General features: G+C 36.9%; 1 protein-coding gene across 1 annotated transcript in view; it reads right to left on the bottom strand.

Moving 5' to 3' along the window:
* Positions 1-26,612, bottom strand: part of LPCAT2 (lysophosphatidylcholine acyltransferase 2) — a 77,648-nt gene that overhangs the window by 7,197 nt on the left and 43,839 nt on the right. Inside the window, exon 12 of the mRNA XM_025369461.1 lies at positions 3,715-3,813. Coding sequence (XP_025225246.1) covers positions 3,715-3,813 — 99 coding nt within the window. The remainder of the gene's footprint in view (positions 1-3,714; positions 3,814-26,612) is intronic.

Raw genomic sequence — 26,612 nt, 5'->3', positions numbered from 1 at the left:
AGCAGCAGCCAGACAAGAGAACCAGGAAATAGGAGCATGCATCTTAGAAGCTAAGGGGGTGTGTTCAGGAAAGAGAAAGAGATGCTAACAGTGGTAAGGGCCAACAGAGCAAAATGCCATAGGAAGGCCAAGCAAGAAGCAAAACCGTTTGTTGGATTTGATTATCAGAGGATCCTGATGACTTTAGTAAACAATTTCAGGGGACCGGAAGCCAGATTGTAATGGGAATCATGAGATGAATAGAAGTGAAAAGCAGAGGCAAGAAATATGGACTCTTCATTTTAAGAAATTATGAAACAAAGGGAAAGAGATAATCGGGGTAGTACCCAAGCACAAAAGAGGTTATTTTAGGAAGGGAGAGACTCAATATGTTTTAGGAGGAGGGGAAAAGGCAGTAGAGTGGAGTAGACTGAAAGTCATGCAACCAAATAAGGATAACTGATGGATAATTAATATTCCATATTCAAAATCCTCTCCTGGGTCTTAAGAATTTTTAATTATATGAGTACTTACTTTTTATAAGCACTGATCAAAAGTGTTCAAATCACTTTACATGTATTAACTCACTCAACCCTCACAATAGTCTTATGGTAGGTGCCACTGTCAGTCCTATCTTACAGATGGGAAAGCTGAGGCACAAGGAAGTTAGGTAACTTTTCCCAAGGTCACACCACTTGCAAGTAGTACAGGGGGCATCCAAATCCAGGCAGATAATATCTAGAGTTCCTGATGTTGAGATTTCTACTTCTGACCAAATACAAGATCAAAAACGGAGAAAAACAGGTATTAAATAAGGGGTGATAACTATGAAAAAATAATAAGCAAATACTGAATCATGTTTTAATGGTCCCTAAAGGGTAGGAGAATAAAAAAAATGTAACTTGAAATTGAGATTTGTTGCCCCAGCAGACAAAGCTCTGGTCTCAATTCCATTTCTTACCACTCAGTCCCTAGTTAGGAGATACAATAGTTGAAAAGTGAAAAGTGAATTGGCATCTGTTTTCACAAGCTGCAGACCTCAGGCTCTTCATGTGCCTTGGACTTCACACAGTAATTGCTGGGACTCAGTCATAGCTCCCTCCTCACAAGCTCTAAGCTTTCTTCAGAGGCCTTCCATTTCTAAACAGTTTGCACCAACTCATCTGAACAGTCTAAATTCTTGCCAGGTTTGGTGCTTTGGTGTCTCTCACTTCTGTGTAAGTTCCTTTTACATGGTCCATACTAGAGACTTTTATTTCTTCTATATGTGCCCTTTGCCATAACTCCCCTCACTAAACTCTTCAATTTCCCTCACTTGCTCGTCACTACCCACTACAAAGTTCCTAGATCTAAGGTAAACCCCATGCATGATCCGGACTCTGGTAGAAAGTTTAACACCTCAGTTTCCTTTGAAATGGGGACTGATATCTCCCCATTGCACAGAATAATGTGGAATCTTAATGAAAACATTCTGTCTTTCCCATCAAGCACATGGCCCAAGACCAGCTGGACCCTCCCTGAAATGTGTATTATGAACAGAGTTGAAGTTTGCTCATTTTAACTGCAGTGCCCAGGGAGGGTGTAAGGATATTCCTGCAGCCAGGACCTCTGAATCTGCCTGGCTGTGAGTTTTCCCTTGAGTCTACTCCCTGGCCTTACAAATAATTCCACTTTGGCGTCAGTCAGCCAGTCTATCTTACTGCTTGCAAATGAAGAATCCTGACTACTATTCTACCTCTAAGTGTCACTGTGAAGGTGAAATAAGATAAAAGATGGGAAATTAACTGTGAAGTGCTATCCAAATAAAAGTGTGTAAAAGAATCCTATATATAAAAGGATACTACTAAATAAAAAGTATGCAAAAACACTTCCAAAACATAAAACACATTTGAAAAGGAGGGTTAAAAAATAACCAATGTAAAGCATAATTCTTGCCTTACTGGAAAAAAAAAGGTAATTATAGTTTTAAGCCTTCCTTTCTTCCCTTCCCCTTCCCCAAACCAAGGTCTAAGCTAGATAAAAATCTCACAGCTTCTTTCGAAACGTAATTACTGTGATTAAAGGCCAAATTTTATATCAGGTCTTTCATTGGTAAACCAAAAATGACCATTTGCTCAACTAAACTTACAATTACACATACAATCCCCAAACAGAAACAGAACTATCTAGATCAGAATAAGTTAGCTATGTGTGTAATTTTAGGTTTTATGATGAATAAGTCTGTAAAAGCTGAAGGATTTAAACTTTGGAAAAAGTCTGGCCCTTGCCTTATGACCATCTGCTAAGCATCAACCATTTAGGTTCTTTACAGGCCTAGCAGTTAACTCAGTTTAAACCAATCTGAAATAAAAAGCAAACTCAGGGGCTCTTCTATCAATGATAGTGCACATGAAAATTCCTAAGGCTCATCCCAAGTGGCCTCTAAGACATAAGAAATGAACTCTTGGAAGAAGAAAGTCTTTCTAGATAATAGAGGGGGAAAAGACTTCTTGGAAATGCAGGGAGACATTCTTCTCCAAGAAAGTCAGGAAAAGATGAGTAGAAAACAGAAACAGAAGGCCAGGCGTGGTGGCTCACACTTGTAATCCCAGCACTTTGGGAGACCGAGGCGGGCGGATCATGAGGTCAGGAGACCAAGACCATCCTGGCTAACATGGTGAAACCGTGTCTCTATGAAAAATACAAAAAATTAGCCAGGCGTGGTGGTGGGCACCTGTAGTCCCAGCTACTCGGGAGGCTGAGGCAGGAGAACAGCGTGAACCTGGGAGGTGGAACTTGCAGTGAGCCGAGATTGCGCCACTGCACTCCAGCCTGGGCAACAGAGTGAGACTCTGTCTCAGAAAAAAAAAAGAAAAAAAGAAAACAGAAACAGAGAAGGTCTGCAGCTCTCCTGCTGGACAAAAGCAAGGGAACTACGTGGCTGTACAACAAGGGCAAATATACACAGCTTAGCAAGACAACGAGAGAAATCAAGTTTATCTTTTACTTGAGAGACGACCTTAGAACTAAAAGGGCATATCATATTTAAACATACTGATTAGATGAAGCCCCTTTATTCTCAGAACAGAACCCACATTTTGGGAATGTATTCTTCCCTCTTCTTTTGCACTTGTAAGTAAATGGTCCTCAAAATTCAAACTTTCATCAAGTTCTGTGGGAACCAGGGATATGAATTTTATTCATCAGCTCCCAATTTAGACCCCTGTATTGCTGTGAAAATATATGCGATACTACAGAAAGCCATGAGGGGTGGGAACTTGGGACATTTATGATGGTGTTCACTTGATGCCACAATGACAAAACAAATGTCATTTAAAAAAAGTACCACTGAAAATATCACTGACATACAGAATGAGAAAATAAGGATAGATCAGAACTTTCCAGAGAGTGAATTAGGATGACTAGTGACAGGTGGTGTTTATTTATAAATTTCCCCTTTGGGGCTTCAAAATGGGGAAGCTGAAAAGAAATAATTTTTTAAGTTAGCTTGTGAAATCTCCTGCTCTTCAATCTTGATGCTGTTCATTAGGCTACTTCTAGAGACTTTTTGTGTAAACAAATGCTTGTGTTTTCTTTATTCTCAGTAGCAACTGATTTAATCACATTATTGTCCTGTACATGTCACAGCAGATCTATAAAATCATGTAATAGATTCACTGATTTCCAAATAATACACTTAGAGTCAACACTTGTTTACAAGGCAGACCAAGATGCTTTCAATGGGGCTGACATTACCTTAAATGCCACCTGGATGATCTCCTCTGTATTGGCAGGGTTGCACAAGACAGCCAGGCCAATCACATACTCTCGGAAGTCGATGCTGCCGTCATGGTTCTGTGAAAGGATGGGAGAAATTAATTAGAAGGGCCACTAGTGGAATTACTATTAATCCTACTACAAGGTGAAATTCAGGTATGTCTTATAGCTCAACATCATCATTCACTGTTCCTATTTGGAGAAAAGTCTCACTGAGAAGGAACAGCAAGCAAGTAGCCCAACTATTCCCAAGAAGGAAGAAAAATATATTTTCTGTTTAGCAATAAATATAAACTATTTATGACTGGGGCCATTTATCATGGCTCAATGGCACCCAGTGTGGGTTCTTGAGCTCAGCTTTGCCATGACTGGAGCCCCTCTGGGAGGCAGGACCTGTGAGTTTCATCCTTTGTGGAAGTGAAGTGTTCATTCCACAATTACTGGTGGTCCTGCCATAAAGACCAACATCAAAGGGTCATTAAGGGTCCTAAAGGGTTACTAAGCAATCTTCCACATGTGGAAAATGGAAAGAAAAGAAAAGGGGCAATAATCACGCTACATTTTTTCTTTCTTCCAGGCTTAATCTGAAGTAAACCAGGAGCAACTGAAGCAAACTTGGGCAACTTTAATAGCCCTGGGGGACATCAATCACCCCAGAAGATCTTGCACTTCTAAGCCAATGAAAATAAAGCATAACTAGTATAATACACCTTAGGAGACATTTCCTGATGGCAATATAAAGGAAGAAATTGATCATTGTAATTCGGGCTGATTAAATACAGAGTTTTCCCTGTACATTAACTGTTTACCTAGACAGGAGCACTAAGAAGATGAAAATGGAGAGAAGAAAGCTTAGGAGAAAAGGAAGAGAGAGAGAGACAGACAGAGAGAGAGAGAGAGACAGACAGAGAGAGAGATAAGGCAGACAATAGGGAGGACTGAAAGAAGAGAGACCAGACAGAGAACTAAAAAAGAAAGACGGAGAAGAGGAGAACAGACAAATGAGATGGAAGTGTTAGAAAAAGATAGAGAGGTGGAGGGAGTATAGGAGGAAGGAGAAAGAAAGAGAACTGTAAGTACTTGATTATAATACCAGGTGTTAGAATCATTTTGGCAGCAAAATTTTCAAGTGATACATTCCCAGATAAACTATGAGCTAGTAACAACAAAGCTAGGGCAGTACTTAATTTGATAGACTAATAATAATATTTGACACCACAAGAGTATGATAATTGTCTGTGATGAAGTATCTACACTTCAATCAAAAGTTTCTTAAAAGCAAGGGCTGTTTTCTTTGTGTAACAGTGTATTCTCATTCCACGGCACAGAGACAGGGGCTAAGGGGAAAAAAAAAAAAAAAAACAAGAACAAACTTTTTCTCATCTACCCTTACCTACTATTCTAGGTTCATAGAACTTTCACTTCAAAACACTAAGCCAAGAATTCTTTGCTGGAGTTTCATGGATGAATTTGGGGAAGGGAGGGCTGTGAAGCCCCTGAAATGGTATGTAATTTTTATGACATCTTTCTAGAGAAAAATGTAGCTTTTATCAGCTTCTCAAAGCAACCCAAACTTAAAAAGTTAAGAATCATTTTCACCATATTACTTTATCTTACTGCAGGGCGGAAACTAAAAAGAGCAATAATTTAATCTCACTTTCCCACCAGAGAAGGTAGAAACAGAGGTTTCGAGATTTCCCTAAAGGAACAAGGTTTATTTCTGAAACAAACATTCAGGTCCTCTGACTTCCTTTTGTCTGATTACCAGTTTGTCAGAGAGCTGTTTTTTCTGTTTGTTTGTTTGTTTTTTTCCTTTTCTTTAATCAGCTTTATTTGTGTTGATTACATTTACATTCAACAGAATGCATCCATTTTAAATGTAGAGTTTGACGTGTTTTTTGGTTTTTGGTTTTTTTAAAGATATGCTCTTACTCTCTTGCCCAGGCTGGAGTGCAGTGGCTATCCATAGGCACGATCATAAGCGCACTACAGGCTCGAACTCCTTGTCTCAAGAGATCCTTCCACGTCATCCTCCAGAGGAGCTGTAACTACAGGCGTGTGCCACCACACCCAGCTTAGTTTGATGTGTTTTGACAAATGTATACACCATGGTAACCAGCACCACAGTCAGTATCTACATTTTCATCACTCTAGAAGTTTCAGAGAAGGCAGAGTATTAAAGGAAATCTTTTCCATCTTTGCCACCACCATTTAATTTTCTTATGCACTCTGGAGGGCTGTTTTTACTGAGCCTTAGAGGCTGAGGAGCTTCTTGAAACATGGCTATATTGCTCAACATAGATACATTTCTTCTGCAATTAACTTTTTCCACTAAGCAACGTAGAAGTCTTAAATAGAAGTTCTTAAGAACAGATCCAAGAATGATTTATGGACACTGAAGTTACTATCACAGATTATCTGAATAATTGGAAATACTCCTTTGAATTTATGTTGTATCTTTATTGTGAGACATCCAGTTTTTATCTATACTACCAAACCCTATGTGTAACACAGGTCAAGCATCATTAAGTCATTTTGCAGATGGAGAAACAGCAGTGTGACAAACTCTTAACATTACCACTAGTCACAGAACAAGGTAATATTCTGGACCTCTAATTTCATTAACATACGAGTGGTTCTGAATGACAAAGAATGTTAAAGCAGATGATCACAAGAGAGGGTATATGAATGTTTTCATCCTAGTAATGTGAAGGAAAAAGCAGCATGGAAATTATTCTGAGAGATTATATTATTGGGTTAGTAAATCAATACACTGTTAAGATTCCAAATTCAGAATAACAAAAGTTAGAACTGGAAGGAATCTTATAAATCATCCATTCAACTTCTTCATTTTTACCAAGGAAAAAAATGAGACAAAACTTTCTCTGAGGTCACAAAACTAACTACTGCCATAGCTGCAATTAAAATTTAGTTAATCTGGCTGCTAACTAAAGCAAATGGCTTGATAAAATGTACCCCAAAACAGATAAAAATTATACAGCAAAATATACTATTTTTAATTCTTAAATATTGAATCAGTATCATGATAAGAATTATTCCACAATCTTTGGTTCTTTTCTTTAAAAACCTACTGAGGTCCCCAGGAAGAATTATAAACTTAATAAAAAAAAAATCTAGACTTGAAAATATTTCAGAGCCACATTTCAAAGGAGACCAGCTCTTTGGAGGGAGGCCATAATCCCTCTCCATAACCTGTCCTAATCTGGAGCCCAGAGAAGTCCAGAGTTGGAACTAAGGACTTGCATTGGGTAAGTACAAATAGAAAAGATAATGGTCTCATGGAAACTCCAGAGAATGGGCGCCATCCCTTTCCTGGAAGTCAGCAGGATCAGAAAAGCATGGAAGTGTGTGTGAGGGGAGGTCACTGTGAGCTTATGGCCCCCCAGCACATTTCATCTGCTCAGTCACACAACACCAGCTTTCAGGGCCAGCAGGAAGCTCTAGGCTACTTGTTCAAATATTGTCCACTTAAAACTCTTGAAAAAATACGTGGTGATTCTCATGTGTCTGATTCTCAGGTATCAGTTCCTTCCAGTTGTGTCACCATTGAATTTATTCAACATCTTTATTCATGTGGAATTAGATACTCTTTATAACTTTTTATGTTCAGCAAAATGTAAGGATATGGTTTTGAATACATTTTGCAATGATAGTCCCTCAAGAGGAGGGACTATTTTTCTTTGTTGTGTTATAACTGATATATATCATCCCTGTAAATGAGAGATAATCAATGTCGTCAAAATAATTTTAAAATGTTTACATAAAACAGAATTTACTTGATAGCAACCAACAGAAAAAAAGTCACATCTTGAAAGATACTCTATAAATCGAAAGGAGTATTAGTATTAAAATACAGTAAATTCTCAGTTATGCAGAAGAGTATGGGAAGAAGTATTCTATTTAACTGAATATTCTGATTAAGAGCATATTTCTAACCATATAAATTGTATCAATTTTCTAGGAATAAAATTGTTTTAATATACTTAAATATTTTTAAAAAGCAATTCAGAAGGTTCTTCAAGATCAGTAGGCACATTAAATATCCATACGTCATAAGTGCCTCCACAAATATTTTTTAAGTCCCCACTATATGTGTAGTTGTGTAATACTACTGATATGATTTTTTTTAATAATTGTTTTTTCAAGACAGGGTCTCCCTGTGTCACTCAGCCTGGACCTCCCGGGCTCAAGCGATCCTCCACCTCAGCCTCCTGAGTAGCAGGGACTATAGGCGTGTGCCAACTTGCTTGGCTAGTTGTGGGGATTTTTAAATTTTTTTGTAGAAACGGGGTTTTGCCATGTTGCCCGGGCTAGTCTTGAACTCCTGGGCTCAAAGCGATCAGCCTGCCTCAGTCTCCCAAAGTGCTAAGATTACAGGCTTGAGCTACCATGTCTAGCCAGTACTGATAAGATTTCTGACTGGGGTAGCTAGATAAACCAACTTTTAAAAACACATGCACCACTACCCAAAAATATTTTTAAAGTGACCTTTAAGATCACATACAAATTTTGAATGTTTTTGGAAGTTTGCTGTTCATAGTTACAGAGCACATGGTTCTTTTCCTTTTTTATAGGTTATAAAATTTAGTGGATTATATCAAGATAAAGTTACTTTTCAAAATCACATGGGATATTTTGAAATTTAAAAATGTAGATGTATAATTTCACATATTTTTATCACTGAGTATGATTTTCAATTTACACTGATTAAATTACTTAATGTTAGAAATTTGAAAATAATGGCATGGAGTTATATGAATGATCTTATATAAATCTTAGGCTATAAATAGTCTTGCATACAGAACAGGCAAATTTTTAAAAAGGTGTCAAGTTAAGTATTGCTTCTAACACTAAAAATGTGCCTTTACAAATATTGAATGAAAACTAAGAAATTCAATCACTTGCCAGGCTATTGGTTCTGCACAACGCTAAATATTTGGTTACTTGGGAAAAGTTCAGATTTTTTAGTTTCTAGTATCCACTCTGATGTCTGAGGTTACTTACACAAATTCAGAAGAGAACAGGAGAGAAACTTAGGTAATTTCGGGATGTTTTTCCGTGAGCATGCTAGAAGAGAATCGTAAAAGTAGGTAATCCTTTAACTTGAGGAGCAAGGGCAATAATACTACTCCTAGTGTGAGATGATTGTTTTAACTTTTATGAAACATTTACAATAAAGCGAGGAACAAAAATGTGGTTACACTGTTCTTTCCACAACCATCCTGTGGAAAGGTTAAATTATAAACCTAATATTCTGAGACCTTAAAAGATGTCTGGCAGCTTTCCCCTTTCTTGGCTACTTTACTACATCCATGCCTAACATATTCCTGGACTTATTCTAAAATAGAGAGATTGATATTAATGTGTGGTTGCTGGCAGCAGCCTCCTTCTTGTGTAACCACACCTGGTCTAAGTAGCATACCAGACCAAGGTTAAATTACAAGTCCCTTGCGGAAAGTGGATGTGATCTCTGTGCTTGGCTCCATTCAGAATTATATGTGTGTGGTGTTTCATAAATATTATATGATGGTGATGATGGTGAACACAAAGGCCAAAAGCCAACCTCTCCACATTTCACTAGGGATTTTTAACAGGAAGTTGAGGATGTTAACAGGCTAGTTACATCATTTCCATAGTTACAACTTTCTTCTAAATGAGTCCAAAGAGGAAGGAAGAATTTATCTGCAAACTCGGGATGACCCTCCAAAGTAGCCTGGGATAGAGATAATGTATTAAAAATCAGAGAAGCAGAATGGGTGGAGACCAATTAAATAGCAGACAGAGGAACTGAGCACTTACAATGCAGCCTCTCTAGCTGTGTCTACTGGCACCGGGATTCTGGATTCTGTTTGCTCTGCTATAATAGCCTGTTATCAAAATTATAAAGCCAAACCAAGGTCTGTACACAAGAAAGACACAACTACCCCAGCTTTTGGGTGGCAATTTCTTGGTATTTCTATCTTCCTTCTCCTGAATGCTGGCAACACTGACTCTCCTGTTTGGCCTTAGTTTTGGCTGAGACAGGCTTGAAAAATACTGTGAGGCGGCCCTACTTTAAAGCAATCGAGGCTGTCAACCTTGGCTGATCATCAGAATCACTTGAGGAGCTTTAAAAATATTCATCTCTGGGCCCCACTTCTAAAAAGTCTTATTTAACATATTTGGAGACTCAAGTATTAGTATTCCTAAAGAGCTCTCCCAGTGATTCCAAATTGCAGCCAGGGCTGAGAACAGTTGCAATAGTCAGCAATATTTGTTCTCTATATTGGTTTACATTCCATTTAACTGATTACTGTTCATGTGTTTTTCTTTTTTCTTCTTTGTTTGCTGCTTGTTTCCTACCTGTAGTTTTCAAAGATGAACGAAAGAATTTTCCTTGCTCTAAGGCAGGACAAGACACGACAAGAGCTGGCTAACGTCAGCAGGGCATGCCTGATTTTGTATGAAGTACGTGTAAGAGCGAACATTTTGATTCATTAAGGCAGCTAGAGACATTTTTGAACTATGAGTATACTGTTTTATTCCCCAATGTCTTTGACTGTCTTTACAAATGTATCAAAACAAAACAAAATTGCTATGTGCTTTTTTTTTTTTTACTAAAGAAACAGAATTAAAGAACTTTAGAATTTTAGGTAGTAGCTCCATCATTTTTTAAAAATGCTACCCTTATATAAAACTGCTTAATTTCATTGTCTGAACCTGTTTCTTTATGGTTAAATAAGTTTCCTAAAAAGCACTTTTCATTTTTTTACATAATGGAAAGACCAGGTGTAAAATTACAAGAAAAACAGATTTTGAACCTCTCTCCCCAACTTCTTAAAATGGAAAATGTATCTCCTGAGGGCTTTCTTGATTTATTCCAGGATTTAAAAAATTCATTCTTAACAACAATAACAACAATGATAAAGTTCCTACTCCTTGGAATTTATTCACCAAATAAGCAACACCTTTTAAAATCTACTCCGTTAGAACTCTACCCCACAACCTCCCCATCATATATATGTAAGTCCATATAAATCCAAATCTCAAAAACCTGATATACAAACCACTCAGAACATTTTTCATGAAATATCTGTTTTAATTCAGCAGTAAAAGGCAGCACACAATCAGAAATACGTAGGGTTGTGAAAGAGCTCGCCAGGAAATGACAGCTGTTGCACAGGGTATCAGCAACTGCGTACAGCATGGCAAGGTTTTCAGTCCTGTCCTCCTGTCCTCCTCTTGACTTCTCAGTGCTCACTTCAGGAATACATGGTCAACTGCAGCCACTCTTTGATAGACACTTGAATCAGGCCATCTCTATCTCTATCCAGAGACTTGAAGGCACGAAACATGGCATCCAGGCGGACCAAGCAGCTGATGAAATTGTTAAAATCCATATCTCCATCTTCATTAGCATACCGGCGGACAATCATTTGGTAAAGTTGTTCATTTAGCTGGAAGCCTGCAGCCTGCAGAGCTCCCCGCAGCTGAGAACTTCCCAGAGACCCAGAATGGTCCCTGTCATACTGCTTATAAACACACTGCCATTTCTTGATGTTGTTCCATAGATACTTAAATTCTTCAAAGCCCAGCTTCCCAGTCGTGTCACTGTCCATGACAGATACAATGCTCCGGCAGGTGTCAAGACTAAAACCGTCGGTCTTCAGATCCTTGTGCTTAGAAAGGACTTTGTTGAGAATATTCATCAGGTCAGTGGCACCCACCTCCATATCTGGTCCAGCCAGCTGGGTAAATTGTTGCCGAAATCGCCTAACTTCCTCACTTTCTGAGGCCTCCACATTGGTGAAATGCTGTTGAATAGGAGGCGGTTCTGGAGTATACTGAGCCGCTGCAGCCTCACTGATAAAATTCACAATTCCTCCAACTATCCCTCCAATATTTCTTCCTCCTCCTTCTCTTCTCTGACCACCTCCTCCAAAGAGGCCTCCAAGAGCTTCTCCAAGACCTCGATCTGCTCCTTCCAATAGAGCCTTTGCAAGAAACATGCTTTCAGTTTAACAAGCAAATGTGAAAGCTGCCGCAATCTTAGGGATGGTATGAGAAAAGATGAAATGGAGTTCAAGTGTTTACATGTGGAAGAACTGGCTTTTCTTTACCTGCTCACACTGCACCACGCCCCATGATGTGATGTTTCACATCCTCCTGAAGATACCTGAGTTCCATGAGGTCCTAGAACCTGCCATATTTTACAAGGCCTCAATAAAATTGTTTTCACTCTTCCAGATATTCATAAATTATAGTATGTATGACACCTTAGGATAATAGTTTTAAAGAAAAAATATTAAACTCTGCATTTTTATGTCATTGATTTCTTAGTCCTGTGTCTCAGCACCTAAAACATGATGTGCATTTTCCTAACAGGAAGAAGGTAAATGATGCAAGGAAATCAAAAATTTCTTTTCTAAGAAATATTTATTGTTAGGATAGAATTGAAGAAATCTTGGGCATTGGAAGAATATTTATCTAATCCTCTTCCTTTAGCAAAGATTCTCAAAATCAAGTAGTCCTAAGAAAAACTTAGGATGGAGATTTTTAAAATGCAAGGTCCTGAGTTCCCACTCCCAGATATTCTGATTCCATAGGTCTGCTGTGGGGTCTGTGATCGACATTGCTAAAATCTTTTTTGAAGTGTAATATTCATGTAAAAAATGTATCATATAAATCACAAATGGATAGCTCAAAGAATTTCACAGACTGAACACATACATGTTATAGCATCCACATCAAGAAATAGAATATCACCAGCACCCCAGAGACCTCTTCATACTTCTCTCCAGTTACTTCCTTCTTCCAAGGATAACCATTGTCCTGATATCTAACACTATAGATTTATTTCTGCACCTTAAATAAATTAAATCAGAAAGTACAGACTCTTTCATCTATTACTTTTTCATTATAAAAATTTTAAATATTTTAAAATTGTCATAAAATATGTATACCATAAAATATACTATTTTAACCATTTTTACGTATAGAGTTCAGTGGCATTAAGTATATTTGCATTGTGAAACCATCACCACCAACTAGCTTCAGAACTTTTGTCATCTGGCAAAACTGAAACTGTACCCATTAAAGAATAACTCCCATTCTCCCCTTCTCTCACCCCTGGTAACCATCACTCTACTTTCTATCTCTATGATTTGACTACTCTGCATGCCTTATATAAGTGGAATCGTACAGTATTTGTTCTTTTGTGACTTGCTTATTTCAATCAGCATAATTTCTTCAAGATTCATCCATGTTGTAGCACGTGTCAGAATTCCCTTCCTTTCTAATGATGAATAATATTGTATTGCATTAATATACTCATTTTGTTTTTCCATTATCCCATTGGTGAATACTTGGGTTGCCTTTTGGCTATTGGGAATAATGCTGCTATGAACATGGGTATACAAATATTTGTTTGAGTCTTTGCTTTCAATTCTTTTGAGTATATACCAAGAAGTGGAATTGCTGAATCATATGATGCTTCTATTTGTATCTTTTTAAGGAACTACCATATGCTTTTCCATATTGACGATACCACTTACATCCCCACCAGCAATACACAAGAGTTCCAATTACTCCATATCCTTGCCAACACTTGTTATTTTCTCTTTTGTTTTGTTTTGTTTTCTAATAATGGCCATCCTAATGGGTGTAAAGTGGTATATCATTGTAGTTTTGATTTGCATTACCTTAATGATTAATGATGTTGAACATCTTTTAATGTATTAATACTTACTGGCCAAAGAAGATCTTTGGAAAAGTGTCTATTTAAATCTTTTGGCCATTTTAAAATCTGGTTATTTGTTGGGTTTCTTGTTGTTGAGTTGCAGGAGTTCTTTAAATATTCTAGATATTAATCCCTTATCAGATATACAATTTGTAAATATTTTCTTTCATTCTTTCATTCTGCAGGTTACCTTTCCACTCTGTTGTTACTGTCCTTTGAAGCATAAAAGTTTAAAATTTGTATGCGGTCATATTTATCTATTTTTCTTTGGCTGCCTGTGCTTTTGGTGTAATATTCAAGAAATCATTGAGAAATCCAGTGTCTTGAAGTTTTTCCTCTGTTTTCACTGAAGAGTTTTATAGTTTCAACTCTTATGCTTAGATCTTTGATCCATTTTGAGTTAACTTTTGTATATGTGTAAGGTAAGTTCATTCTTTTGCATGTGGATATATAATTTTCCCAGCACAATTTGTTGAAAAGACTGTCCTTTCCCCACTGAATGGTTTTGGCATTCTTGCTGAAAATCATATGACCATATACACAAGGGTTTATTTCTGGGTTCTCTATTCTATTCCATTGGCTTATATGTCTTTCTTGAAACCAGTACTACACTGTTTTGATTACTGTAGGTTTGAAGTAAGGTTTGAAATGAAGAAATGTCAGGCTTTCAACTTCGTTATTCTTTTTCAAGATTGTTTTGGCTATTCAGGGTCCCTTGAAATTCCCTGTGAATTTTAGGATTGATTCTTCTATTTTTGTAAAGAAACATTGGGACTTCGAAAAGGATTGCTTTAAATCTGTAGATCACTGTGGGAAGTACTGACTCTTAATATTGTCTTCTAATCCGTAAATATGGAATATCTTTCCATTTATTTGTCTCTTCTTCAATTTCTTTTAGCAGTGCTTTGTAGTTTTCAGTGCACAAGTCTTTAGCTTCCTTCTTGAAGTCTATTCGAAGTATTTTAATTTTTTTCTATGTCATTGTAATGGAATTGTTTTCTTAGTTTCCTTTTCAGAATTGCTCATTGTTGGTGTATAAAATGCAACTGATTTTTGTGTGTTGACTTCATATCCTGTAACATTGCTAAGTCCCTTAATTAGTTCTGTTTTTTGTATGTGTGAGGGGGGATCTTTAGGGTTTTCTACAAATAAGATCATATCATTTGTTAACAGAGATAATTTTACTTCTTCCTTTCTAATTCATATGCCCCTTACTTCTTTTTCTTGCATAACTGTTCTGGTGATGATTTCCAATACCATGTTGGTAGAAGCATGAGAGTGGCATCCTAGTCTTATTCCTGATCTTAGAGGAAAAGCTTTCAGTCTTTCATCACTGCACATAATGTTAGCTATCAACTTTTCATATATGGTGTTTATTATGTTGGGGCATTTTCCTTCTAGTTTGTTGTGTGATTTTATCAGGGAAGAGTACTGAATATTGTCAAATGCATTTTCTGCATCCGTTGAGATGATCATATGATTTTTCCCCTTCATTCTGAGAATATGCTGTGTTACATTAATTGATTTTCATATACTGAACTATCTTGTATTCCAGGAATAAATCCCACTTTATCATGATATATAATACTTTTAATGTGCTGTTGAATTCTGTTTGCTAGTATTTTGTTGACTTTTGCATCCATGTTCATATGGCATATTGTTCTGTGGTTTTCTTGTCTCCTAGTGTTTTTATCTGACTTTGGCTGTTGAATTCTGTTTAATGTGCTATTGAATTCTGTTAGACAGTATTTTGTTGACTTTTGCATCCATGTTCATACAGCATATTGTTCTGTGGTTTTCTTCTCTCCTAGTGTTTTTATCTGACTTTGGCCTCATGGAATGAATCAGAAAGTATTCCCTCTTCTTTAATTATTTGTTAGAGTTTGAAAAGAACTGGTGTTAGTTCTTCTTTCAATGTTTGGTGGAATTTTCCAGTGAAGCCAACTGGTCCTGGGCTTTTCTTTGTTGGGAGGTTTTTGGTTACTGATTCAATATCTTTGCTAATTATAGGTCTATTCATATATTTTACTTCTTCATGATTCAGTCTTGGTAGTTTGTGTAGGAATTTGACAATTTCATCTAGCTTATGCAATCTGTTGCATACAGTTGTTCATAGTACTTACTCACCATCCTTTTTATTTCTGTAAAATTGGTAGCAATGTCTTCTCTTTCATTTCAGGTTTTATGTGTCTGGCTTTCCACCCCTCCCCCCCCTCAACATTGTATTTTTGAGATTTGATTTTATATTTTTAATAAGCATCTTCAGAAGTCAGTCTGTAACAGGTAGCCCAGATAATACTTTGAGAAATCCTACCTTTAATACTAGTTATAGTCAGAGTACAAATCCTCCAGAGGTTGTTGGAAGTTCTATTGGTGAACTTGGGGAAAAGTAGCTAGGACTTAATGATTAAGTCATAATATTACTTAGCATTTGGGGTCTCAATTTCAAATCTACAAAATGATAATAATAATATCTCCCTTGCTTACTTTAAATGATTCAATCTGATTTATTATGTATCAGGACTTGGGCTCAGTACTTAGGTTACAGAGGTGAATAAAGCAGGATGGCTGTGCTCAAGAATCAAGTAGAACTATAGGAAACTGTTACAATTATAATATGAAGTCTATGTTCACATTTCTACTATTAATACTAATCTATTGTATTTGTATGTAATATGTTTTAGAGCCTAGGTTTGATTGAATTCCTCTGAAAGATACAAATGTATTTCAGATAAGGTAAGAAAAATTCAAGAAAAGTTAAGCTAGTTATCCAAGGTCATGTAGCTAGTGCACTGTCCTATGATACCAAACCAGTATGGGCACGCAAAAAGGAATCAGTGAATTCCACTGAGGCAAAGGAAAGGAGAACATTTACCTATAGAAGAGATCATGTGTAGACCTGACTAGAGACTGAGTCAGAGTTCTCCAAATAGATAAGGGATATAAAAGGACAGTCTAGCAAAAATACAGAGGAGCTAAAGGATATGAGGTATTCAAGAGATGGTGAACAGTACAATGTAATGAGACTCTATTGCTAGGAGTGATGAGAGATAAAGAGAGATCAATAAGATGGAATCAAATTGGAAAGGGCTTTGACTGCTATGTGGCAGAGTCTCTCTCACAAATAATTGTAGAAACTGCTGACAGCTCAAATGTAAAGTCAAAAGGAGATTAGATGTGAAATTACTTTGGAAATTATGTAATTCTAGAATTGAATAATGATTATTCTAGCTATTATTAGGGAGAGAATAGTAGCGAGGGGACATCGCTCTGTCCAGGACATGGGAGCAATGTCCTGTCTTCTGCCACACTGAGTGGTTTGTATAATACTTTCCAACAACTGATTTTATTTCTCATAGGCACAATGAAATGGCCTCTGTGAACACCAAAAGCCAAATGTCTTCTTTAACTACTCAGCAAAAGTATCACAAAAGAACTGTCTTCCTTTTAGGGAATCACAAGGGGCCATCTGGCTTTAGACAGATTTAAACACATTCATATAAGCTTCTCTCAGAGAAAATTACATGAACTTTGTTTTTATAATATTGCAAATTAACTTGATAATATCGACTGTCACATAAAATGTGCCTCCTTGTGCCCGTCTGAAGTGTTTTTTTGCTGTGGTTTAAATTCAATTCTTCTCATTTATTTTCTGTGAAGATGGAGGGCATTTGGCTAACAATTTCTCATAAGCCATCATAGAATAAAAGACTATTATTAGATTAACAAGCTTTTTCTCCTCTGGATGATTTAATCCCCTATGGCTATTTATTAGAACATTAATAGCAACCTTAATTTCTGTCTGTGGGAACTCTACCATCCATATCTGAAAAAAAAAAAAAGTGTAGGACGGGAAGAGGCCACATCTGATGGATAATTTAGTCCCAATTTGGGGAACCAAGTTATTAGACTTAAAAAGTACACACTGAGACACAATGTTATTTAAAACATTATTCAAAATAGTCCAAAAGTGGAAGCAACCTAAATGTTCACCAATGGTGAACAGATAAGCAAAATATGATATATCCACATAAAAGAATACAATTCAGCAATAAAATCATGACTGATATATGCTACAAGATAGATAAACCTTAAAACATTATGCTAAGTGAAAGATGCCAGACACAAAAGACATACATTATAGGATTCCATTTATATAAAATGTCCAGAAAAGGCAAATCTATAGAGATAGAAAGTTGATTGGTGGTTGCCTAGGGCTAGGGGATAACTAGGTGACAGGAACTAACAGTTAATGACATAAAAAATCATACTGGGGTGATGGGAATGTTCTAAAACTACTTGAAAGTTGATGACTGCACAACTTGGTAAATTCACACAAAAAATTATTGAATTGTATACTTGGGTGAGTTATGATATGTAAAATATGCCTCAAGAGAATTATTTTTTAAAAAGTCAATAGTGACAGCTTGTAGTAAAGAAGAATACCAGACTAGGAATTCTAGTCCCAGTCCTGCAATTAACCAGCTGTGTGGCCTTGGGCATGTAACTTCCTCTCTTGAGCTGGCAATCTTCTGCAAAATAGAGAAGATAGGCAATTTGATACCCAAAGGTCTGTTTAGCTCTACAATTGTGAATCTAGATTTGTGACAGCAACATCATTCTTGTATTTAGTTTCCTTCTGGCGCCTAGACATTTTTATGCTATATATTAATTTAATTTAATCTTTCTTTATCTCAGTCTGGTTCCACAACTTTTAAAGACATGCTCACTTACCCTTATTCCCACTTTGACATATTGTCTGGTGACTGCAACCTATTAAGTATGTTGCTTTCCAAACAGAATTCCAAGGGGAACTGAACCTCATCTAGAATAACAGAAGGAATCACAACTCCCACTTTAGATGAAGCCTTTCTGTCAAGTGGGGCTTTCATCTAACTGCAACATGATCTGGACCAGACCTTCCTAATTTGTTGATAAGAATGTCATGTTGGATGAAATCAAAAGCCTTTCTAGAGTCCATATAGATGAAATCTATTTCATTTTCCTTATCATCTTGGACTGTCACTCTGTCATAGAGGGAAATTGAATTGATATGACACAATTTTCTCTTTACAAAACCTTGTTATTTACTTCCTTGTGCTCTTGGAGGAGGCCAGTAATTACTACCTTGCTCTAGTTTAAAAACTTACATTTTAATTTTACAGTCTCCTTTCTGTTTCCTCTATGCATCTCCCAAGTATACTTGCACTGAGAAGCCAAAAGTAAAGCATATAATTCTCATGTCTAAATGGACATTTTAGTTAACTACACTCGGACATAGGAAATACTATGATGGACTAAATGGAGGAACTAAGTGAACCTGAGAATTGAATAGGGAAAAACTCAGACATATAGAACCAAACTTTAAAGGCATGTAACCGAATAGAAAAGTTTATGTGTCCCACCCAGAAAGTTATAGCCTTTTTTTTTTTTGTAAACTATATCATATAAGTTGTGGAGTAGACTTCATATAGCAAATCCTGATTAACTGGGATTGGAATCAAAATGGTTCTTTTCATGTGAATTATGAAATACTACATTACATATAAAACCTTAACTGGAAACTTAAAAGATAGAAGACTTCACTGTTTATTTCCAGTCATTTAAGCCACCTAAGTGCCCTGTCCTAACTCTCGGCATGAGCAGAAAACCTGCACACTACAGCACCCTACCTTCTCTAACAGGAAGGAGCAGGCAAGAATGTTTGTTATTATTGGCACTCAAGATTTAACACATGAACTAATACCAAGAACAAGAACAGGGCAGACAGGAAAAACTTGGAATAAAGAAACACATTCATTCCACATAATGTGAAACAGTAATAAAACATCTACAGAAGTTTACAATAGCCAAGAAGGCTGGATTGCCAAAGTGCTAAAGTATACACAAACTTTTCCTGTCTAATATTTAAACAAAGTACATAGTAATGCCAGAAGAACTAAGTACTTGTTAGGAGGCAGAAATGGGAAAAATCATGACCGTTGTTAAATTTTTTACAGAATGGAAATCATAACTATCTATCTAAATTTTCCTAAGGAATAATCTATGATGCATATAATGGTGGTGGTAAAAAGAGAAAGTGAGCTCATGCCAGGCTACAGCTGAGAATTAGAAATCAATTTCCTCACTCTTTTCCTCTCATCTGTGAAGATGAATGATACACCACTACTTACAACTATGGGAGGATAGTTACAAGAGCTAGACAGATTAGTCAATAATAAAAAGTCTTAGTGATCCCTTTAAATCAGATGTAGAATACCCACGAATTGATAACAGTCACTATAAGTCAGACTTATAGTGACTTATAGTAATCCTTCAATCCAGTTCTTAAACCTACAAGCATGCTTTGTTTTCATCAGCTTAGGAAATACAGTAGGGACCAGCGAACTACAGCTGGAGGGGCAAATCCAATCTGGTGCCTGTTTTGTAAATAAAGTTTTATTGGGACACAGTCATGCCATTCATCTATGTATTTTTATGGCCATTTCTGCACTATAATAGTGGAGATGAATAGTTGTAACAGACACCATATGGTCTGCAAAGTCAAAAATATTTTCTATCTGGTCCTTTGCAGAAAAAGTTTCCTGACTGAAATACAGCTTTGCTGCTAGTGAGTATGGTGACAGTGTTAGATAGAAAATTAAGATGAATGCATCTTGAGATGTAGTGTGGAAGAGACATGACTTGCTTATGGTAGGAGGTAAGAGGCAGATAATATGGTATATTGGCAAGCTTGCAAAAAAAATTATGTGCTTACACAAATATGTGAGAACTGTTTTATAGGTACAGAAGATACTGCTGCCAGGGCAGCACACAACTGCTGAATAACACCATGCTGAAGGAGGATGAAATGAAGAATGATGTTGTTATGGACATTGTAAGACATTGTTATAACTGTAAAAATGATTGTATTATAATTAATTCTGATTTAGCCATTGTAAAACTTTCCTAATCTTGTGTTAAGTATCTTTGAATCCCTTCAAGTGTGCTGGCATAACATCTACTCTTAATCTGAATTATAAACATACAAAATGTTGAGAAGCCACTGTTTTAAACCATTGTTTAAGCCCTTAGCTCTCACTCATCTGGACATTTAACTAATCCCCAATGAACCTCTGAACCAGAGTTAAGAACACATTCACGAAAATAAAGAAGCTAACTTAAACCTAAAGTTGAAAAGGGTCTTTTTTGTTTTTCCAAGATATGAGACCTTTCCAAAGGAAATTATCCCAAACTAGTGAACTATGCCATGCTTTAGATCATGAATACCACATTTCTATTGGACCTTCAAATTGTCTGCCATCAAATATCTGAGAATCTAAAGACACGTTAGAAGGAGCTAATAGCATATTTTTGTAGGATAAATTGAGATAAAAAATATTATGAAGTTTTTGTAGACTAACCAAGAATGTAGGTGGGAAGAAGAAGTAAGGGAGTGGTGGAGAGATATTGAGGTTTTCCCTCCATCCCCTAAATGCCAACCACAACAGCATTAGACTTGAGAAAAGATGAGAAAAAAAAAGAAGAAAGGGAGAAAGGAGGATAAAGTGGGAAGGGAACATGGGAAGGGCATATGGGAGCATTTTCCACTGCAGGAATTTCTACCTGCTGAAAGAGCAACAGGGACACCTTACCTTTTCTCTTTCCCATCCTTCCTCCCTTTCCTCCCATTGTGCACTTAGTTTAGCAAGATAAACTACCCTGAGAGAAACAAGCTATGGAGCTGCTGAAATGTCTTGCCTTTCCCATCAAACGTCCCTCTACTAAATCACTTACAGAGACTGAGAAAACAAGCCTAGCATGGAAAGTGGGTATGTGTATAAGGTGTGGCATCAATTGCACAATTCAGCTTCTCAAAACAAAGTAAATCTTCACAGGCACAGACATTCAGGTGTGTTCAGAACAGAAAGAGAGAGAGAGGAAGAGAGAGAGAGAGAGAGAGGAAAAAGGAAGGAAAGAAAGGTGAAAATGCATTAATCATTAATTCTCCAGACTATTTTCTCTACCTTCCAGTATGTTGGAGATCAAAAAAAAAGTGTTTTGAAGAACAGTTATGGTTTATATCTAAACCTCAGACATATCATACAAAGAAGTAAAACAAACAAACAACCAAAAAAACCCCATGATTATAAAATAATATGTCAGCCTACCAAATCAGTTCATGCAAAACTGTGGTAACCAAATAAGCTACAAAGGCTCACCAGTCTTCCAACTGCCTGGGCCAACTGTTATCTCTAGTCTGAGTTAGTCAATCAGCTAGCTGGCAGATATTTTAATCTTTGGTTTATATCCCCTTCCCCACTCAAATCTTCCTATACTCAACAGTGCTGTACAAACAGTGAGGGTGTTGGCAGGTATCATCAATCATCAAAAGACAGAACTGGTGTCATAGCAGTTCTGTAACTGCTAGCTATAATAGTTTGACACCTGAAGGACAGGGAAAGCTCTACAGATATTATTTTTAATTTTGATTAAAACTCCTTATGAGCACAATGTCTAAGATACGCTATAAACTTTGTCCTTTGTCCCTGTTTCATGTCCCTTCCTATTTCCCTGCCTCCTGTCCTGGTTTGTAGGTCCCTGCCATATTCTTTCCCATTACTAGTTTCATATATATAGAAATGTTATTTAAAATTACTTGCATGGTTTCCAAAAACATAGTGGAAAATTCTATATAAATCTTAGAAATATTAGTAATCATACAAGTAAAAAGGTACCTCTAATTTTCCAACTTGCACAGTTACATCCAATAATTTACTTGTGGCCAGTGCAGTAACTCATGCCTGTAATCCCAGCACTTTGGGAGGCCAAGGTGGGCAGATCACCTGAGGTCAGGAGTTCAAGACCAGCCTGGCCAACATGGTGAAGTCTTGTCTCTACTAGAAATGTAAAAATTAGCCATGTGTAGGAGTGCATGCCTGTAATCCCAGCTACTTGGGAGGCTGAGGCAGGGGAATCACTTAGACCTGGGAGGCAGAGGTTGCAGTGAGCTGAGATCATGCCACTGAGCTACAGCCTGGGGGATAGAGTGATACTCAGTCTCAAGAAAAAAACAAACAAACAATAATTTACTTATTTCTTCCCCTAAATCTTCATTGCACTTTTTAGTAATACTGCTGCAGTCATACATTAGTATTTAATACATGAAAACAGATTATTTCTATGCTGCATGCAAGCCCAGAAGAGAGGTCCAGGCACTACACCTAAAAGAAGGTGGCTTAACAGCATCTTGTTAAAGAATAGTTCATCTATGAGGTCACAGAATAAGTCATTAGAAGAATGTACTATGCTCTGGGAAAAAAGAAAAAAGCCCTGGTTATTTTGGTCATCAAGTAATGTTTTCTTTACAAACTACTTTTTTTTTCCAATAGTAAATATAAAGCTGGAACTTTTGTTACATGCCAAGATGGATGGAATCTTTAGCCAGCGTATCATTCTCCACTATCACTGGAAACTTTGAACAAAATACAAAAAGCAACTACCTCTGGACAAAATAGCATAGGAGGAGGATTGGTGAGGAAAGTCAAAACTTGAACAACTAGTAGGGCTGCAAAACCATGGAGGCAACTTAAAGTAGGAAATTATTAAACTGTTGAAAGAAAAGAACAGTCAACTCAGAATTTTATATACAGGCTTATCTCATGTTATTGTTCTTTGCTTTACTGAACTTCAAAGATAATGTATTTTTTGTAACTATTTGAAGATGTGTAACAACCCTGCATGAGCAAGTCCATCAGTGCCATTTTTCCAACAGCACCTGCTCACTTCATGTCTTTGTGTCATGTGTTGATAATTCTCCTAATATTTCAAAAAATTTTGTTATTATTTTATCTGCTATGGTGATATATAATTAGCAATCTTTGATGCTGTTTTATAATTATTTTGGAGCACTACAAACTCTGCCCATGTAAGATGGCAAACTTAATTGATAAATGTGTGTATTCTGATTGTTCCATGAACTGACTGGCCATTCCCAGTCTTGTTCCCTCTCCTTGGTCCTCCCTGTTCCTTGGACACAACAATACTGAAATTAGGCCAAGTAACAACCCCACGATGGCCTCTAAGTGTTCAGGTAAAAGAAATGGTTGCACATTTCTTACTTTACATCAAAAGCTAGAAATGATTAAGCTTAGTGAGGAAGGCATGTCAAAAGCCCAGACAGGCCATAAGCTAGGTCTCTTGCATCAAACAGCCGAGCTGTGAATGCAAAGGAAAGTTCTTGAAAATTAAAAGTGCTACCCCAGTGAACACACAAATGATAAGATGGTGAAACAGTCTTATTGCTGTTACGAAGAAAGTTTGAATAGTCTGGATAGAAGGTCAAAGCCACAACATTTTGTTAAGCCAAAGCCTAATCCAGAATAAGGCTCTAACTCTCTTCAATTCTGTAAAGGCTGAGAGAGGTGAGGGAGCTACAGAAGAAAAGATTGAAGCTAGGAGAGGTTGGTTCATGAGGTTAAGAAAAGAAGTTGTCTCCATAACATAAAAGTACAAGGTACAGCAGCAAGTGCTGATGGAGAAGCTGCAGCAAGTTATCCAGAAAATCTAGCTAACATAATTGATGAAGATTTTCAACATAGATGAAATGGCCTTTTAATGAAAGAAAATGCCATCTACAACTTTCATAGCTAGAGAGAAATCAATGCCTGGCTTCAAGGCTTCAAAAGACAGGCTGATCCTTTTGTTAGGGGCTAATACAGTGGGTGGCTTTAAGTTGAAGCCAATGCTCATTTGCGATTCTGAAAATCCAAAGGCCCTTAAAAATTATGTTAAATCTACTCTGTCTGTGTTCTATAAATGGAACAACAAAGCCTGGATGACTGCACATTTATTCATAGGATGATTTAGAGATTATTTTAAGAACATTGTTGAGACCTACTGCTCAGAAAAAAGATTCCTTTCAAAATATTACTGCTCATTGAGAATGCACCTAGTTACCCAAGAGCTCTGATGGAGATATAGAAGGAGGCTAATGTTGTTTTCATGCCTGCTAACACAATATCCATTCTGCCACCCATAGATCAAGGAGTAATTTTGACTTTGAAGCCTTATTAAGAAATGCTATAAGGCTATAACTGCCATAAGAAATGCTATAAGGCTATAGCTGCCATAGCTAGCGATTCTTCTGATGGATTTGGGCAAAGTAAATTGAAAACCTTTTGGGAAAGATTCAGCATTCTAGAAGCCATTAAGAACAGTCAAAATATCAATATTAACAGGAGTTTGGAAGATGCCAATTGCAATCCTTATGGATGACTTTGAGGGGTTCAAGACCTCAGTGGAGGAAGTAACTACAGATGTAGAAATAGCAAGAGAGCTAGAATTAAAAATGGAGCCTGAAGATGTGACTGAATTGCTGCAATTTCTTGATAAAACTTGAATGGATAAGATGCTTCTTATGGATGAGCAAAGAAAGTGGTTTATTGCAATGTAAACTACTCCTGGTAAAGATGCTGTGAACATTGTTAAAATGACAACAATTGATTTAGACTATTCCATGAACTTAGTTGATAAAGCAATGACAGGGCTTGAGAGAACTGACCGAAATTTTGAAAGAAGTTCTACAGTGGTAAAATGTTATAAAATGGCATCGAATACCACAAAAAAACTTTTTTTTTTTGAGATGGAGTTTCGCTCTTGTTGCCCCAGCTGAAGTGCAATGGCATGATCTCGGCCCATTGCAACCTCTGCCTCCCAGGTTCAAGCAATTATCCTGTCTCAGCCTCCCAAGTAGTTGGGATTACAGGCAAGTACCACCATGCCCAGCTAATTTTGTATTTTTAGTAGAGACAGGGTTTCACCATATTGGTTAAGATGGTCTCAAACTCATGACCTCAGGAGATCCACCCACCTTGGCCTCCCAAACTGCTGGGATTACAGGCATGAGCCACTGCACCCAGCCTACAAAGAAATCTTTCATGAAAGGAAGAGTCTATCAATGCAGCAAACTTCACTGTTGTCTTATTTATTTAAAGTACCACAACCAGCCCAGCCTTCAGCCAACTACCATCCTGATGAGTCAGCAGGCATCAACACTGAGGCAAGACAATCCATCAGTAAGAAGATTACAAGTTGCTGAAGCCTCAGATGATTGCTCACATTTTTTAGCAGTGAAGTATTTCTAAAATAAGGTATATACATTGTTTATTTAGACATAATGCTATTGCATACTCACTAGACTACTCTATATTATAAATAAACTTTTCTATGTACTGGGAAACAAAAAACTGCATATGGCTCACTTTATTGTGATACTCCCTTTATTGCAGTGGTCTAGAACCAAACCCTAAACATCTCCAAGACCTGCCTGTACAACAAAAATATCCTTCAGAATGAATGCAAAATAAGCTAATTCTCAGATAAGATAAAATAAAGGGTTCTTACTCTTAAGTATTTACCCAAGTGAAATGAAAGGAAAACCTACATTTATGTAATAACCCATACACAAATGCTTAGAATGACAGCTATAGTCATATTTGTCCCCAGCTGTACACAAACCAAATTGCCTCAACTAGGGAATAAAGTAACTATGGTACATCCATACAATTGAATACTACTCAGCAGTGAAAGGGAATTAATTATTGATCTATAAAACACCATGCCTGGATCTCAAATGCATTATACTCAGTGAAAGAAGCCATACTCAAAAAAACTATATACTGTATGATTCCATTTATATGGCATCTGGAAAAAGATAAACTATAGAGATGGAGAACAGATCAGTGGCTGCCAGGACTTAAAACTGGGGGAAGGGCTTGACTACAAATGGAATAACTGCAAGAAAATATATATATTTTTTCAACTGTTGTGTATCTTGAATGCAGTGGTAGTTACATGCTTCTGTGCATTTGTTAGAACTCATAGAACTGTAACCAAAAGAGTGCATTTTACTATCAATTTTTTTTTTTTTTTTGAGTATAGGGTCTTGCTCTGTTGCCCAGGCTGGAATGCAGTGGCATGATCTTGGCTCACTGCAACTTCCGCCTTCTGGGCTCAAGTGATCTTCCCACCTCAGCCTCCTGAGTAGCTGGGATTACAGCTGTGCACTACTATGCCTGGCTAATTTCTGTATACTATCAATTTTATATATTAAAATACAAATTAAAAAATAGAAAACCTGAAGTCATGATACAGTTTT

This window comes from Theropithecus gelada, chromosome 20, assembly GCF_003255815.1.
Source record: "Theropithecus gelada isolate Dixy chromosome 20, Tgel_1.0, whole genome shotgun sequence".
NCBI classification, from domain to species: domain Eukaryota; kingdom Metazoa; phylum Chordata; class Mammalia; order Primates; family Cercopithecidae; genus Theropithecus; species Theropithecus gelada.
Note: the sequence above shows the minus strand (reverse complement) of the source record. Positions and strands in the feature narration are given on the sequence as shown.